At 43.1% G+C, this 17,978-nt stretch overlaps 1 protein-coding gene across 2 annotated transcripts in view; it reads left to right on the forward strand.

Annotated features, from left to right (window-relative positions):
• TET2 (tet methylcytosine dioxygenase 2) overlaps nucleotides 1–17,978 on the forward strand; it is a 73,254-nt gene that overhangs the window by 43,471 nt on the left and 11,805 nt on the right. The window contains exons 2-6 of one of the 2 annotated variants that reach the window (XM_065634084.1): nucleotides 5,448–8,832; nucleotides 11,055–11,145; nucleotides 14,707–14,800; nucleotides 15,923–16,131; nucleotides 16,934–17,084. In XM_065634084.1, the coding sequence (XP_065490156.1) occupies nucleotides 5,448–8,832; nucleotides 11,055–11,145; nucleotides 14,707–14,800; nucleotides 15,923–16,131; nucleotides 16,934–17,084 (3,930 nt within the window). The remainder of the gene's footprint in view (nucleotides 1–5,447; nucleotides 8,833–11,054; nucleotides 11,146–14,706; nucleotides 14,801–15,922; nucleotides 16,132–16,933; nucleotides 17,085–17,978) is intronic. The other variant, XM_065634085.1, reaches the window with a different exon arrangement.

A 17,978-nucleotide genomic window follows, 5' to 3' on the forward strand; every position in this document is an offset into this window, starting at 1 on the left:
TCCTGCAGAATACAGTCAGAGTCTCATCTAGTAGTTTCTAGATTAACCCCATAACTGCTATTTAAAGCTACAATGAGAAAGCGATATATATTAGAAAGAAATACAGCCTTAATTTCAAAACTTCAAGGGACAGAGAAGGCACAGCATCCTTATGTGAGTTTTTTCCAAGGCATTGCTAATGCACTGAATAAATACACTATCCAAATGAAGAGACAGCTGAATGCAGTGCAAAAGGACCCCATTGTAAGCCACAGAGCCCAGCTAACAACAGAGTGTCCTTGTCCTTCTCAGGCCTCCTTCACGTCTGCCTTAAAGTTTCCCTGAGCCACCACACTTGCAGCAGGGCCGCAGCGATGCTGGGGGGGAGCAGAGCAGATCCTTAGGGCACGTTGTGGGGTTCAGAGCCTCAAATCACTGTAGGCATGAATACAATCTCTCTTCCGAATCTCCTTTGGATAACAACGTTAAAATTCTCTGTCACGGGTGCCTTGGTTTCAGAAAAGCGTGTTAAACCTATATTTAAACAATAGTCCCACACGGGGTTTGCTTGCTGATGATATTGTAGTTATTACAAATTACCAGCAAGCCTGGCCTGGGAAGAAGCTGTTCCGCGAATGGCAAACCACCCAGAGTTTCGGGAGGTGTAGTCTGGGCTTACCTCTCCCTTTAGTTTCCATGGGGAAGCTTGCTTTGTTTCTCATTGTATAAACATAGTGCACCTTCAGTGTGAAACATACAAAATCCTTAAACTACACCACAGTTTTCATGTGTGCAACGTCTTATCCCAGCAATAATGGAAATGTCTCACTGATAAGCTTTGATGTGTTATATCGCCCAATAGCCATCTGAGTTAACTGTGCATCTTTTCTCCTCTGGTGACATTTGCAGCTTGCTTACAGGTCTGAGCCCAAGAAACTGATACTTAGGCCAGAGAAAAATGACATCCCACGATAACCGCACAGTCATAAAACATGGTGTTGAGCACCATAACTGCTTACACATCTTGTTCCAAAGTTAAAAAAGAGAAAACTTTGACACACAGAGTTAATCAGAAACAATTTTGCATGTATGCAAGTCCAAAAGATTTAAGGTTTTAGTGCAGAAATTGAGCTTTCTGATAATGCCACGTATGAGTGTCCTTACTTAGGAATATTATAATAAGTCTATTCATGCTTTTTCTTGAATTTTCATTCATTCTTGAAATAGCAAAAACAAAACAAAACAAAACAAACCCTTCACTTCAGGAGTTTTTTCACTTTTTGGAAGTTCAGGATTTAGAGCTCTTTGCCAACAGCATGAGCTTCAGAGAAGAGAAGCAACTAGACAACAGCACATAATACTACATAGCAAATTAAGCCAGAAGAGAAGTTCACTACTGTACCCAGGCGATAGGAGCAGGAGAGTGCAAGCACAAAGTACAGCTTACCAAACTGGAGTTTGGCAAGACATATAGGTAAATTCACCTCCCATCTAGAAAGTGCTAGAGGTTTCCTGTCTGGGAGCAGTTTAGACCTCTGTGTCATCTCATCTGGCAGTGGCAGAAGGTGCCAGCAGGACAGAGGCTGTGGCAGCACTCCAGGAACAACCCGGCGAACCATTGCAAAGCTCCCAAGTATCTGACTTCTGCTTTCTTCAGTGTCATCCTGATAATCACTTGAGCACAAGTCAGCTGAGGTTGTGATCTCAGGACGTGTATTTCTGCCAGGGAGAAAAACCTCTGAGGAAATACATTTCTATCCCAGCTAACCCCAGAAGGGGAACCAGCCCATCTAACATCCCACCTTTTGGCCCTCTCAGGGCCACAGATACTCTAACACAGCATCCCCTCACCTTTTTTTTCTACTGGGAATCTTGCCCAGCTTTGCAGATAACCCTGCAGTGGATGGATTCGTCCATTCATTCATCTGAGCTGCTTTGCATTCACAAACTCCCCAGATACAAGTGCTAAATAGAATAAGGTATGAACTGCTAGAACTGGCTAAAAGTAAAGAAAGATTTTCCATGAAAGAAAATGACATCACCAAGAACACTTCTGCTGCTGCAGAAATGTTGTGCTCCTAACGACACCTTCCACAGTCTTTCGGTATTCCCATATTGATAGAGGTTGTCAGGAATATGCCAAACTTGTCCATAAAACAGAAAAAAACCCCAACCTCAAACTCTCTCTTTCAGTACCTGGTTTGCAATTTGTGCCCCATACATGGCAAGAAATAAGTGTACATACATTGCTTGCATCTGAAAAAGTCAAACAGTGGTGGACTGAATTATTACTTGAATGCATATTGGTGGGATGAGATGCTGATCCATTCGCACAGTAATGTGCTATATTTAAGTCACGCATCGTGGCATCTTCAAAGAGGCCAGTCATAATTATGATGGATTAGACTGCAGAGTCAGTCCTACGTGCAGTAATTGTTTCACAGATGCTGCTGATGTGACTTGAATTTCTAATGAATTATAGCTGAAGAAGAATATGTGGAGCTACTAAGTGGTCCGGATAAAATACAGTTATGGGAAAGACAAAAAAGGCTAACTGCTAGACATAGGGAAATGTAGATTTCCTTTGAGCAGCAGACAGTTCACCCCTCAACAATTACAAAGAAGAGCGCAGAGACTTTGTAAGGTGCGACCAGGTCTGCTTAGTAGTAGCATCAAGAATATCTTCACAGTGTCCCAATTAAAACCAGTAATAAAGGTATCGCTGCTTTTTGTCTTTTGCCAATTCTATACTACAAATAATTGCTGTGATTTGTAGCTGCTTGAGCAAGCTTTGTACTCAGGTGTGACTTGAGGATTGTGAATAACTGAGTGTAGACAGAGAAAGCAAAGAAAGAAGTATTAAGAGAAAGCCACCACAATCCTAGATGCATTTCAAAGAATGCAAAGTTGGCACTTGTAATCAATGAATTAGCTTTGTATTTTAAAGAAACAGATTATTCCCTTATACTCTGCAATGTCTAACACCAGTGCCTTTTACACGGGAGGTGATCAGAATGTGGGGGAACTGGTTGACTCATACCATGAGGTCTTTGAGAATATCATGAGTAATAGTCCACGTCACACAGTGAACATAACCTCACAGGTTTTGAGGACACTGTGAACCTAAGACCTTTCTGAAGCACAGTTGTGCTCATTCGAGGAGTTTGTAAGCTAAGTTCAGTGAAGTCAGGCAGCCCTCACCTTTAAACAAAAAGGTGTTTTTTACCTGTCAGTAAGGAGTCGAGAAGAAAGATTGGCTGGGAACTCTCGGAAGGAATTTGCGTGCAACCCACACGGTACACCAGGACACAAGCAGCAAGGCGGACTTTGAGGACAATGGGAAGCTTCTCATGGCTCAGTCACACAGACTAAAACTTCTTTAAAATAAATTAAGTATTTTAGAAGCAGCTTGACAGCACAGTGTTAACTACTGTGGTGCCTTTTACTTCATTGCATACTTGTGAAATACAGCAGCCTACACACTCACGTCTGAGTTGTAGTTTGGTTGCAATTTCTAGGTATGAAAGATGTGAAGGCAAAGAATGGTTTCCAAATTAAGCTGACATTTTATTTTTGAGACACTTTGGGAGTATCATTCTTCTGCCTGGCCTAGAACGACAGATCAGAGGAATCCTTTTCACACTGCTTTCTTTTAAGCATGGAATATTGTCTCTCTGGGAAAGCTGCTAAGGCTTGTGTTTTGTGGTACTTTAAAGATGGACAAACATTCTTTTCCATCTCCCTGTTCTTAGCTTTCCCTTCAAAAACTCTTTTTTTTTTTAGGTACTGTTACTTGCAGAGATAACTTCTTCACTCCTGTCATACAAAACATAAATTGAGTACAGAAGGAAAATCAAAAAAAACTTCAGGAGGTCAAAAGCAAATCTAAAACCAGGTTTGGGATAAGGAAGAAGTGGATACAAATCATCATATAGGTGCTTTCCAGTCAAAATATCTGTTTGAATTGTCCTGATACTGAAATCAGAGCTGCAAGCAGAGGGGATTCAGCTGGATGTAATGAATCTCATGAATTAAGATTACTTTTAAAAGCATTTTAGAATCATATTATTCAACTGAGTACGGCAATACTGCACTGAAAACTGTATAAATTAGATGTTCCTTAGCATTTAAAGAAAATATTAGCATAGAATAAATATATAAGCAGAGCAACCACGATAGGAGAAATGTTTCAGTGTAGTAGTTCTTCCCATGTTGTGGCAACAGCGGCCAAGTGTCGTGCTTCTCCTGACTTTGCATTCCAACCAGGGGTGACCTGGGAATGGAGAACCCTTTGCATTCCCCTTTGTGCAGACTGAAAATAAAAGCTTCAGGACGAAGACATGTATGAGTCCAGATTTTCGCTGTGCAGTCTCACATCTGTAAGAACTTCTGTTGGTCTGTCTTCTGTCATTTGTGACTGGTTGAGAACCATAAAGCCAACAACAAATAAATTACAAGCAGAGTCAAACAAGGGCTTTATCTATGTTAACTGGGATTGTGAATCCTGGGAACATCCATGTGAACAGGATTAGCTTGTCATTACACGGAATTTGTTCACTGCACATTGTCAGTACTTTTATCCAACTAAAAACTTCATTTTATAAATAAAATATAAAGGGTATATGAGAAAATGGGATTTTCCATCCAAACAAAGAAGAAAAAAATCCTAGCTCCACAGCTGTGGGCCTCAGTTCAACACCCAAATGCATAGATTAAGCCATGCTTGATGTCTGTATTGTACATTTGAAAGGAAATTAATACCTGTAAAAACATGACTTCCATCAGACCTTTCAGAAGTCTCTCAACTTGTTTCTGTCAACATTCCCAAGATGTTGATGAACTGCAAGAGTTCCCATGGACAGCAGTCAGGCATGGCTTTGTCTCACATGTATCAAGCCACTCGCGTGGTCTTTAGGAACGCCAGTTTTAAAAGACCTTGTCAGACAGCTGAAGACAGAAAAAAGGTTTTCCCCTCTAATTGGCAAGCTTGGTGACAATAACCCTTCTAGTCATACAAAAGAGGTTTGGCACACTTAATCAAATAATGGGATTAGCACCAAGTCTGGGAGCCATGGTTTCAGCATGACTTTCTGCCTTACCAGGGGAAAACAGTGACAACGGGGGAGTCTATGTACATCATTCCAAAGCAGAGAATATTTTTTGCACTATTAGGAGAGATATTTTTTTTGTAAAATATCTGCTTGTGTGTTAAACGGGGGTAAGGAGCTGCTCTGTATTTTCACTCTCTTTTCACCTTGAAGAACAAACCTTCAAGAAAAAGGGAGACACGGGGCTGCAAAATGTGATAGGACAGTGAAACTCCCCTCAGGTGCTTCTGCAAGCTCACGTGTGTTCGCGCTGGTCAGGATGACGGGTGCTCGAATACTGCAGGAGTTGTCAGTAACTGGCTGTTCATCAATGGAAACTAAAACTGACTTAGATTCTCTCTGGTTTCTTTTCTCTTTCAGATACATTCAGAGGGTAGCCTTGTGGATGGCCCCGGAGCAGGCCAGATGGAACAGGACAGAACCAACCATGTTGACGGCAATAGATTGAGTCCATTTCTAATACCACAATCTTCTCACGTTTGCCAGGCAGAGCCTTCTGCGGTGAAGCTACAGAATGGAAGTCCAGCAACAGAGAGGCCTGAAGTTGAAGTCAATGGAGACCACAAGCAGCTATTCATTAAAAGCAACTATGGAGTGCCCCACCTGAAGGGAAGCCCAAACAACTGTGTTAGCCCCGACCTTTTACATGAAAAGAAAGTATATTCCAAATATATGCAAAATGGTGGGATAAAACGCACTTTTAGTGAGCCCTCTCTGTATGGACTTCACGAGAGCAAGAAAGTGAAACAAGACAAAGAGGTAAATGGAGAAAAAGCTGAGCCAGAGGATAATAATGAAAAACCAAGCGTCTCCAATTGTTATAGTGAGAAGAAACCCGAGAGTTTTACAGGACAAGAAAATGAAGCTTTGGATTTGATACAGTCTACAAGATACAACAGTGGTGGTTCAGAAAACCCTCGTGACTTCCTGATCCAGGATGAGCAGGAGCGGGAAAACGTTCATTGCCACAACAGGGACATTGTCTTACTACTTAAGAACAAGACGGTGCCAATGCCTAATGGTGCTACAGTTTCTGCCTCTTCCATGGAAAGCATGCATGGTGAACTCCTGGAGAAAACACTGTCTCAATATTATCCAGAACATGTTTCCATAGCAATGCAGAAGAACACATCTCATATCAATGCCATTACCAGTCAGGCTACTAATGAGTTGTCCTACAAGACAACACATTCATCCCATACCTCAGGGCAGATCACTTCCCCACAGACCTCAAACTCTGAGCTGCCTCAAGTGCCAGCTGTAGTGGTTACTGAGGTCTACAGTGCAGAAGACTCCAGTAAACCACCTGTATTGCCAGGTAGCTGTTCGTTTCAGAAACCAGAGCTACAGCAACAGATTCCAGGCTATGATCCACACCGGTTACCCACAGTGAACAGTACTGTTCATGGAAGTACAGGGCAGGTTCCCAACCCAGACCTCTCTCTATGTTCCAGCAGTAACCTGCAAGCTCAGAGTGCCGCTCTGGAAAGGTTTTCTGAGCAAGCAGAAAAAAATGGTGCTTTCTTTACACAGAACTCAACGTTTCACAAAGATTCCTCTACCCCTCCTGCTCCGGAAATGAACAGTGCACTGCCCGTCATGGTGCGAGAAGGACACCATTCCTTTGGCAACAGATGTGATGAAACTCTTCCTGGGGAGATAAAGAATGAAGGGCAACAGCAGGGACCAATGTCAGAAAGTCCCAGCCTTGGCCAACAACAACTTCACCCTCAGCAGAGACTTCCGCAGCAGGCGCAAACGTCGCAACAAGATGTCAGTGAAAGCAGCCCGCAAGCTGCTGTGGCCGCCTTGATTCAGCAGCACCCAGAAGAAACGCCGCCGGCATCAGAGCCTCCGCTCCAAAACCCGCAAGCGCGCGGAAGTGAGGGTGAGTTGAAGCAACACTATCAGCATTTCCCAGGACAGAGAGAATCTGAGATTCCTCCCAACAAAGAAAAGGACCAAGCGAAAGAGCCTGCGCAACAGGCTCAACATCATTCAAAAACAGCCTGGATAGAACTGGTTTCCACCCAGTTCCGCCAGGGACAGCCTCCCCAAAAGCCCAGCGAAGCATTATTGCGATCAATTCTTCAGTTCCAAGCAAACACAGCCGAAAGAGCCTATACAAAACAGTATGCTGGAAGTCCTGATGCATTAAAGGGGCCTTCAGGGCAGCCCCAGAGCCAGAAGATAATGCAACAGGAACAAATTCCTCCACTGTACAAAAGCGAGACCTCCCAGCTGCAGCCGCATCCCCCAGCTGACCAGCAGCTGCCGTTCCAGAAGCACTCACCGCAGCCACAGCTCACAAAGGTGGATTCCCTGCTCAAGTCCCAAGTGCAGCAACAGCCTCTGCAACAGCTCCATTTCCAGCAAAGACCAGAACAACAAGCCGAACAGCCTTTAGGGGTCCCGTTGAAACAGCAGCACTTGAATCCCCAGCCAGGGGAAAACGAGCAATTCTTGCATTCACACATTTTGCAACAAATGCTTCAAAAACAGGCACAGCAGGTACAACTGCCGTGCAGTCCGCAGCTAACCCCAAACCAGCAACGGGCTCTGCAGATGAAAAATAAAGACCTGCCTCAAACCGTTTCCCACTCCCAAAGCAATGATGAGCAGCCGCTAGACAGGACATCCTTCAGTCAGCTTAAAGCAGAGGAGTGTTTTCAAAGTGGGAATAAGTACATGAAATCAACTGCGTTCCCGCTGCATAACCCTCAGCTAGGCCTAGAGCAGGTACAGAGCATAAACAACAAAGCTCCCCTTTACACTCAGACAGCAAACGCTAATCTGCAGCATCCCTGCCCAAACAACGTACACTCGATTTCTGAGAAGAAAGAAAGCGCCGGGAATATGGAACGCTTTGGAGCCAACAAAATGCAGGACTTGCAACACGCGCAGTATTTTTCAAAAAACTTGACTGCAGAGCAAGATGTGAATCACTCTTTTCAAGAACAAGAGCAGCAGACACAAGCAGCTTCAGTTATACAGCTACCACCACTCCAGCAAACGCCATGCTACGGTGGTAGCCTGAACCAAGATCTCTCGAGCCAACAAGCTACACAGATTCCTCAGCGGTACTTACCACACAGCCAGCAAACTGCCCCACACTCCCAAGACCAGAGAGGCTGTCATTTGCAGTCCCAGACCCCTAAGGATTTTCAAAAGCACGCTGCTCTAAGGTGGCATCTCCTGCAAAAACAGGAGCAACAAGCATACCAGCAACCCAAAACAGAGATTGGTCCCAGTGCAGCACGCAAGCCCATAAAAATTGAGGCTGGCACAAAGTCTAATGTCTGCATGCGTCTATCGGCTGGACAACTGGAAAACAAAATGTGGAAAAAACCAATTAAACAAGAGAATCAGCACTTTGGCTGTGCGAACATGCAACAAAAGAGCATCATCGAGACAATGGAACAGCAGCTAAAACAGATACAGGTCAAATCACTGTTTGATCATAAGACTTTTACTATCAAATCACCTAAACATGTGAAGGTTGAAACAGCAGGCCCTATTACCATCCTATCAAGAAATACTGGTGCTGCAGATTTTGACACTCAGACCTCAACTGTAGATCAGCAAGCAAACTTATCTGCTGAGAAAACCCCGACCAAAAGAACAGCTGGAACTGTTCTCAATAATTTTTTAGACTCACCTTCCAAGTTATTGGATACTCCTGTAAAAAATTTATTGGACACACCTGCCAAAACCCAGTATGATTTTCCATCTTGCAGCTGTGTTGGTAAGTGCTGAGATGTACTAAAAATGTACTAGTTCACAGGAAGGAAACGAGCCTTCAAGTTGGGGTCGCGGGGTTAGATGGATGTTTTTCTTGGAGGATTTTTTGTTTTGGTTTGGTTTTTTTTAGAACAGTAATTAGTAAAGACTTACAAACTTGCAGTTTTACACACTTATGCCTACTCCACTTATCCAACCCTACACATGTGCCCTTTCTCCATATTTCATAAAGCAATTACCTATTTGCGTTTTTCAGTCAGAATGCTTATGGCCAGAAATGTATCCCCTCACATCCATTCTCCTTGAGCAGCAGGCATGTAATGACAACATGCTGATAAAAAGTAGGTCTTAACTTTATAATCTATTTGTCAAGGTTAGATATGGCATTTCCAAAACACGTCCTGTGTCCCAAACTTGAGATCCTTACACCACTTTCTGCCCTAACAGTGAAATTGCTCAAGCTTCCCTCAGTAAAGCCAAAGCAAAGAAGGGATGACAGATTATTCCTCGCTTGTTGCAAGAGTTTATCCTCCCTTTCACACACTTGTCTCCTGCAAGGCTAAAGGGATTGGCAGTTTCTTAGAGAAGCTACACAAGCAGCACTAAAAAGGCAGCAAGGGGGACCCTCGGTGTTTCTAGATAGCATGCCCAGTCCCCAAAAGCTGGAAGAATGGAGCAGAGGGAAGCAAAGCAGAGTGACAAGCGTGACCCTGTAGCTCGAGCCTCCTCCGTACAGCACTGACACTGCACACAGCTCTAACAGGCACTTTCAGACTCTACTCAATGAACTATTAAGGCTGAAGCACCAAAAACGGGAGGTGGGGTGGAAGTAATAATTCGTGTTGTAGTTTCACTTACTGGGATTTTGTACAAACTATAAAAGAGGAAAGTTAAACCAATGCTCCTCCAAAACTGCAAAATGGAACTTTTTGCGTTTCTGAAGACTTGGGGCTGTGTCTCAGAGATGACCCATGGGAACTAAAAGAGGAGGCAGTGGATTTCCAAAGCTCCCAGGAAGAAAACTGGAAGCATGTTCCTTGCTGTTTTTTAAGAAACAACCTACAAAATGTAGGGGTTTTTAAAAAACACTGAAGTTTGTGGTGGTTTTTTTTTCTTGAGATGGTTTCTCCAATGTAGTTGGCACAAGTTTTTCTGACAATCATTTCATTATTTTCACTATTTTTCTAGCCAGTACTGCAACTGCAAACTAAGTAAAATAGATTATTCTCCACTTGCATTTTAATTCTTCAGTCCAAGCAGACTCTCTAGGAGATAAAGGAGCATGAAACTTAGTTCCTGCCATCTTTGAAGAACCCAGTGCCAGAACATAATCGATAGGATTTATTGCTGTTTCCTACCAATACTTGTCCTTAGGAAGATTAAATTAAGCCATTCCCCCATTGACACGTTCAGGTTTATAGCACGTCTCCATCACGTTTCTGGAGGCTGTACGTCAAGAGCAGCGTCACCTCATCCAGCCTTTGGAGTTAACGTGGCAGCATAAAATCAGCCCTCAGGCAAGTCAGCACAGTTCCACCAGCTCTTCCTGAACCCTCCGCACCACCAGAGCCTGCCTCCCGGTACCAAACCAAACATACAGCGTATATTGGGAATGCTGACATGGTCCTACCTACGCACAGAAAACCAAGGCCACATTCATAGCAGACAAGTAATTTGACTAAGCCTTGTGCAGGATTTCTTTCAGCAAACTTGCTTTTTTTCATTTCACAACGGCTTTCTGAGGATGGCAGAAATTCTCTATGTAACCTTACTGGCCACTTTCTCAAGCTGCAGGTTCCTCCACTGTAACACGTCTGCTGAAAAACAAGTACTGTACAGCTCCCTAATATCAATATTTACCGTTGTTATCCCATTTATCTTCCTTTCTAGATACTGGGAGAGGAGGAAGTGGGAGAAGGAAAAACAATTGTTCAGTGATAACAGGAAAATGCCTTTTAAATTTCAGTGTAGAGCCTGAGACGTGAAACAACTGTTTGTGGTAGCAAATGGCACAGAGTCCGTATCACAGCTATTTGCAGGATTAGCCACGTGCTTTGCATATTTTGTACAAATTGCATGGGCATATTTTAGACAGAAGCGTTTGAAAACTCTGACCCCAGACCCACACAGCAGTATTCTGACAACCTAGATGTAAGCTTTGCAATGTGACTTTTTACATTAAAGAATTAAGCTTCGAAGTAATAACCTTTATTTTGTTTTAAACAGAGCAAATTATTGAAAAAGATGAAGGTCCTTTCTATACCCATCTAGGAGCCGGTCCTAATGTGGCAGCTATTAGAGAAATCATGGAAGAAAGGTAATTAGCGCAAAGGCACAGGGCAGATTACCGTTTAGCCTTTTGTGGATGTCAGAATTTTTCCAGCTTTTGCACATAAAGAAATAAACAATTGCAAACCAAGTAATTACTTGTAGGCTTAGCCACTCCAGTGTTGCCAACATTACGCGCTGTGCTATTCACCAGAGAGTCACAATATTTGACAGGGCTAATAGTCTGCTGGCTGGCACGGGCTCCGCACTTTGAGACAGATGCCAGCAAACCCGAGCAGGAACAAGCAGTCACCAGCCTGCCAAGCAGGATGGTTGGCAATGGCTGCAAAAGCAGGCACGGACCTGGTGTTCCCTCTGGGGAGGAGAATGCCGAGGTAGAAGGAAAATGAAGAGCAGAATGCCAAACTCCAGAATCTCCAAAATTAGCTTCTCCCCCCACCCCCCCAAATTACTAAGTATTTAGCCCTATAAAGGGCTAAATCTAACTCAGTCGCATCCAGGAGTGCCACAATGTTGTTGGATAGGATTTCAGCCCAAGAATTGATAAGTATTTCTGTGAAAAAAACATCCCCTTTCCTCAGAGTATTGCACAAAACCAGCCTTATCTTGATTCTGGACAGTCCCTCTATCATGTTGCATTCTGTGGTATATTTGTTACATCAAAGCCAACCAAACTAGAAATTTTGAACAGCACAGAATAGATACATGATCTGTGCTATTTAAAAATATGTGTAAGCGCAAAACCCACAGCCTTTCTAAGGTATTTAAATTTAAAACTGTCACAGAAGTGACTTCTGCACTGTGAATTCTGCATTACTTGTAGCTTTTGGTGTGCTTAGGCATTAATGGACAGATTTTTAGAGGTATCTGGGGATTCAGTTCCGCTCTGAACCAACGAGCGAGCAAAAAGCTCCCCAGTAAGACAGATGGGAATTTGATTTGTCAATACGTTAAAAGTCTGGACTCCAGAACTGCAAAGAAGCTCCAGCTGGTTGCAGAACCAGAAGCACATGGGTGTTGTTGCAGTGCTGGGTCTGAGCTAAGCAGCACCACTTCTCAGCAAGGTCTGTTCATTTGTGCTCATCACCTCCAAACCCTCAGGTCCTTTCTCTTTCTGAGCACCTCCTTCTCCCTGGCACTCCTGTGCAGGGCTTGTCCCCAGACTTGTTTTCAGCTCTGTGAGCAGCTCACATGCATGCAAGTGACATAAATCAGCTTCTTCCTGTGAAGGTGGAGTGAATACTGACCCTTCTGAGAAGCTGCTTACAAATTGTTATCTCCAGAGCCCTCGTTGACTGGTTAATTCTTTAGTATTTACAAATAATAAATAAAATTGGAAAGTCATTCTTGTCATGATGTCAATTACGAGCTATGAAACTCTTTTTATTTCGTTACTTTGGAATGTAATTTTTCATCCTTAATATTGACCTCACCGTTTTTTTTCCTTTTTTTTTTTTTTTGGCATTTAATTTCATGTTGGCAGAAGGAAATCCTGAGAGATTATAGATAACATGCATCTACTCAGCCAGGTTCAGCACAGTATAGCAGCAGTCACTTGAATAATGGCTAGTTTTCAACTGTTCATATGGTATGAACTGTGCAATTCCCTGACTGAAGAATTCCATAACTCCTCCTTGCTAGTTAATTTTGTATCTCTAAGTAAACAAAGCACTTAATTATAAAGTTACTCTCAAGCACATGTGTGCAGTTGGTGACACTAATCACAACTGAAGCACTTTTAAACTGGCTTTCCATGAATATGGATTGACTTTTAAGGTATTGGTACTGCCAAACAAACCAGCATTTGGATTTAGACTTGCAGTTAATATTTTAGCTGTACTAGAACAAATTTCTTGCAGAGTCCATAATGGGTACATACATTTTACCTCTTCTTTCTCCCAATCCCTACTTTATGCTCAGTGAGTTTTTGCTCTGGTTTTAAAGCCAACCGGCTTTGGCCTGAAAGCAAACATGACAAACATCAGGCACAAATTCCTTTGTGACAGTTGAAAAGATTTGAGACGAATTCCATTTCATTTCCAGTGTGTAATGTACAACATCTATAGCAGCATCCACATAGTTGTCCTGTAATCCAGATTAGTGAATTGATAGAAAACATTAAGATTTAATTTTTTAAAATGTGGTTAAAGAAGCAAACGTTTACTAACATCCAAGCCTAAGTAGGAAAAAGTGACCCAACAGCTGCCTGCAGAACATGTGTAGTACGACTTGATTTTATTTGTATAATTTCCTGTGACACTGAAATTTCACAGTGAGATCACATCTAAAAATAAGCATTTTTCATTTCCTTTACAGGACAGAAGCTTAAATAAAAATATTTGCTCTTAAATACCTCACCGAGATTTTAGTGCAAAAACAAGAGGGATGAAAGGTCAAAAGTTCTCAAGGCATCATTAAACTGCTGCATAACAGGAAGGAACTATATTGATTGCTCTGTAGGTAACAGGCAAAGAACAAGGAGATTGTGATTTAGTCCCCACACTCGGTTATTTTAAAAAAAGAAAAGTAATGCAAATGAGAGCGGCAGAATTCAAGAAATGGTGATGGAAGTGGAATTTGCCCAGTCCCCAAAATGCAGCCAGGTCAACACGGTAGCTGGATCTGTAATGTTGCAGGCACAGAGGTTTCAGACTCACGACCTCACCCGAGACCTGGCGCGTTCTGGGGCTCAGCAGGTTTGCACCCCCTGGCTGCAGCAGCCTGGGGAGAGCCCTGACCACAGAACCTGTCTGGAAATGGCTTAACAGGTCTGACACTTTTTCCTGAGTCAAGATTCGCTTCGCTTAGTGTTTGCTGCATTATTTCCACCTGGTCCATCAGAGGACATGGCAAGTGGAGCCCCTTTGCTCTGGGTAACAACACTACTTGCATTTGGGGCTAGATTCTGCCTTGATGGCGTAATCACCTTGATTAAATGCTTCAGCGAGAGCCGAGCTTGCCCTCCTCAGTTACAGAAAGACACACTCAAACAGCATCATTTGATGAAAGCTTATGATTCTAACTCAGTATAGAAGTCAGGCAGAAGTAAATCAGTAACAATTCATGAGTGGATGATAAAGTAAATAGATACGATGCAAGTTAATCATGACTTAACTGATTGACACTGTATCTAAGCCAGAAACAAGCGCATAAAATTAATAGAGTGACTACTGCACGCCAGCTGTTCCATGACAACTTAATTATATAAATTTCAGAGTAATAACTGTAAGTTTAACCCAGAAATTAAAGAAAAATGTAAAATTCCTCTCCAAAATAGAGACACTGCAAGTCCACTTTTCAAAATGTCATGTATAACAAATTCTCTACAGAAACAGTTAAAAGGTTTGCAAATATTAATGTCATATGGATAATTTTTACTCATCTGAGATGTATTAAAGACAGTTGCCTCTCTTAACATATCAATCCACCACTGTAATAAAATCGGCAAGATAAACTGCAGTGCACATCCCTCCCTGTAATTCATAGTGTGTATTTTTTAAGATAAGACTGGCAAATGTGCCCCATTTTTTTAGTGTTCATGAAGAACCAAATGAAATCTGCTTATTTTACATATTTTTGTTTGTTTAAGATTTGGACAGAAGGGTAAAGCTATAAGGATTGAGAGGGTTGTCTACACTGGGAAAGAAGGCAAAAGTTCTCAAGGATGTCCAATTGCTAAATGGGTAAGTGATGCACACAAATGTTAAGACTAATCTGGTTCAGCGTGATGGTTCCTGTAAGCAGACAGCAGTGACATGTCCTTCTGTTAGGTGACACTGTGAAACTTAAAATAGCTCAATGGCAGCAGTATCGCAGGACCCCTGTAGCCTGCTGCCACCGGTCTCTCACACTCCATTTACTTCTTGCGTGGAGAACTGCAAGAATAAAATGTGTCTTAAAGGTATGAAAACCTGAGAAAGAAGGGAGTTTCACTTAGGTTTAAGATGCACACCAGACATTCTCGTTGCTGTTTAATTTTAGCTCACAAATAAGTCCAGTAAGTGCACCACTGTGATGTTTGTAAAATGCACTCCGAGTTTGAGAGAGGCATTAGAACACCCTCTTAGCAAACACTGTTGTACTTTGGCACAAGTTACCAAGTGGTTTGGGTAGGCTGGGGAAAGACAGGATGAGGAAAAACTGGTACATGATTATAGTCTTTATCTGTGCCAGACTGCACCTTTTTTTCAGAAATACCCACAGTAGCACAAACACTGACAAGCAAGGACACTCTATGTGAACATCTACTGCTTTCCTCTCATCACTGTAGTGCTTGTATGTAGTAATGGCAAGTGAAAACTGAGTGGCTGATTACAAGTTTAACTGCTTAAGTTTGGGAGAGAAAAGAGAGATGTCCCGTGTCCATTTATTTAGTCCCTTCTCTCCACATGGCTCCTACCTTAAGTGCAGGTGTCCAGCATCCAGCTCTGTGCAGGGAGGCATCTCACAGCTCACTTCTTTTTGCCCTTTAATCAAACTGGGCCACTTGTGCCGTAGTGCAGATTCAAGGGAATATTTCTGCTGAGTCAGAGCCTGGGGGATACCTTTACAGAACTGCTTTCTGCCACCATGGCTTTCTGTGCCATCAGTCAAGCTTAGCCTCTTCAGCTTCACTAAACAGAAAGGGTAGCCCTGGTCTGTGTCACTAAATGGGAAAAATGGAGCAGGTTGTCAGAGACAAAGACGACAGAAGTAACCTCCCCACACGTGTGCCAACGCTGGGGTTTCCTATTCTCTTGCTCTTCACATTAAGAAATGCATTGTTTGTGTTGGGGCTCCGGGGGTGTGTGTTGCTGTGCATGCAGGTAGTCCGCAGAAGCAGTCAGGAGGAAAAGCTACTCTGCTTGGTGCGCGAGCGAGCGGGCCACACGTGTGAGACGGCCGTGATCGTGATTCTCATCCTGGTCTGGGAGGGCATCCCAACAAGCTTGGCAGACAAGCTCTACACCGAACTCACCGACACCCTGAGGAAGTACGGCACACTCACGAACCGGCGGTGTGCCCTCAATGAAGAGTAAGTGGAACAAACTTGCAACCCCATCTTCAGCCTCGGACCTCGCACCTCCACTCATGCTATTACCCTGAAATAAGCATAACTTTTCCCACTATTTCAGGCAGTTTGAAAACCCACAAACCTTGTGAGAAAAGGAAAGTAAACGTTCTTATAAATCAAGGAAAAACGTCTTCCCTGAGCATCTCAGTATATTTAAAGGAAGAGATCTCAGCAGGGCCCAGGACAGCAGATGCCTCAGCCTTGAAATAAAAACTAGATGCACTAAATCATACTATAAGCCTGTAGAAGCCAGCCTGAATCTAAAGCAGTTGCACTATATCATTTTCCCATGTCTGTCTGATAGCAAAGTTATTAAAATAGTTATTAAAATTAACATAGTTATCGCTCTATGTTACTTTGTCCTCATGGGTAGAGTCATATTTCAGGAATTATTACTTAGCCCCTGTCAGAGGGTTCCCACATTCTTGCAGTGCTGTCAGCATGTACCCCTTTCGTGTCCCACGAATATCACCACCTAGCAAGGCACCACACAAACATACTCTCTTTGGAGCAAAGCCAGGTTTTTTTACAGAAGCATAGAAACCCCTTAGCCCTTGCCTTGCAACCGTGAAACTATTCACTCTGATAAATTCTTCTGTCATAATGTGTTTGCCTCCACGTTTCATTTTTTCATTATTCACTGATGGAAGACGATCCCAGACCAGTGATTCCCTGGAGAGCTGGCAGAACACTGATGTCCACAGCAGGCGTGCCATGGGGTGACCCACCTGCAGCTAACAGCCATCTTCTCTTATTTTTTCAGACGGACTTGCGCATGTCAAGGGCTGGACCCTGAAACTTGTGGTGCTTCATTTTCCTTTGGTTGCTCCTGGAGCATGTACTACAATGGTTGTAAGTTTGCCAGAAGCAAGATTCCAAGAAAGTTTAAGCTGATGGGGGATGACCCAAAAGAGGTTGGTGTCCATTTCTAAATAAGCTTCATTTGCAAGGAAATGTTTTCTGTCACTCTGCAAATAGAGATACAGTCCAAGAGACCAGGGGCCAGAGCCCTGCCTGAATGGCATACACGTAGGGTAATTAAATAACTGCCAGTCAAAACTGATTGATTCCAGTCACTGAGCCAGCTGAATTGACTGTCCAAATTCTGACAGCTGGTAAAAGCTCTGAGGCTTGGAAACCATATTTGCAGGCTTCTACAATTAGAGGAGAGGGCACGGCCTGAATAATTGTGGCTGTATTAGACCTGCAACTGGGGATTCCCTAGCGTCAGAGCGGGAAGTTCACCAACTGAAGGCACATAACGTTGCAACTGCGAACCAGTGGCAGGCTGCATGGAGACACATGATGAAACTCTGAGATGACAATAAGGGGAGGAGGATAGGAAGACCTGTTCTACATGCGGTTCTACCCCACTGAATATTTCCAGACTGGGCTCTGTGTTACAGCAAACTGGCAACTGTTTAAAACGAGTCAGAGTAATAAAAATATCGACCTTAGCCTGGGCACAAGATACCTCTGAAGTCACGACTGCAGTGACTCCTGGATACCCCCAGTCAGTCATGTGTCTGGGGGCTCCAATGGCCCAGTCTGATTTTTGGCAAGCACGTGCAGATTTAGGCTCTTGCTTGTGTACTGGCGCAGAGGCCCACAGCTTTCAATCTATTCTGGTGTCTTACACAAATCCAAGCATTACTTTCATGTGATTAGAGAGCCAGGTACTTCTGCATCCTATGGCCTGTGCTGATAATAGCAGACTATTTAGAATATCACCATAATCAACATACAGTTTTTCCTCCCCACTGCTCTTCTACAGCCCCGAGGATTACAGAATAGTTCCCCTTCAATCG

This window comes from Caloenas nicobarica, chromosome 4 (genome assembly GCF_036013445.1).
Source record: "Caloenas nicobarica isolate bCalNic1 chromosome 4, bCalNic1.hap1, whole genome shotgun sequence".
NCBI classification, from domain to species: domain Eukaryota; kingdom Metazoa; phylum Chordata; class Aves; order Columbiformes; family Columbidae; genus Caloenas; species Caloenas nicobarica.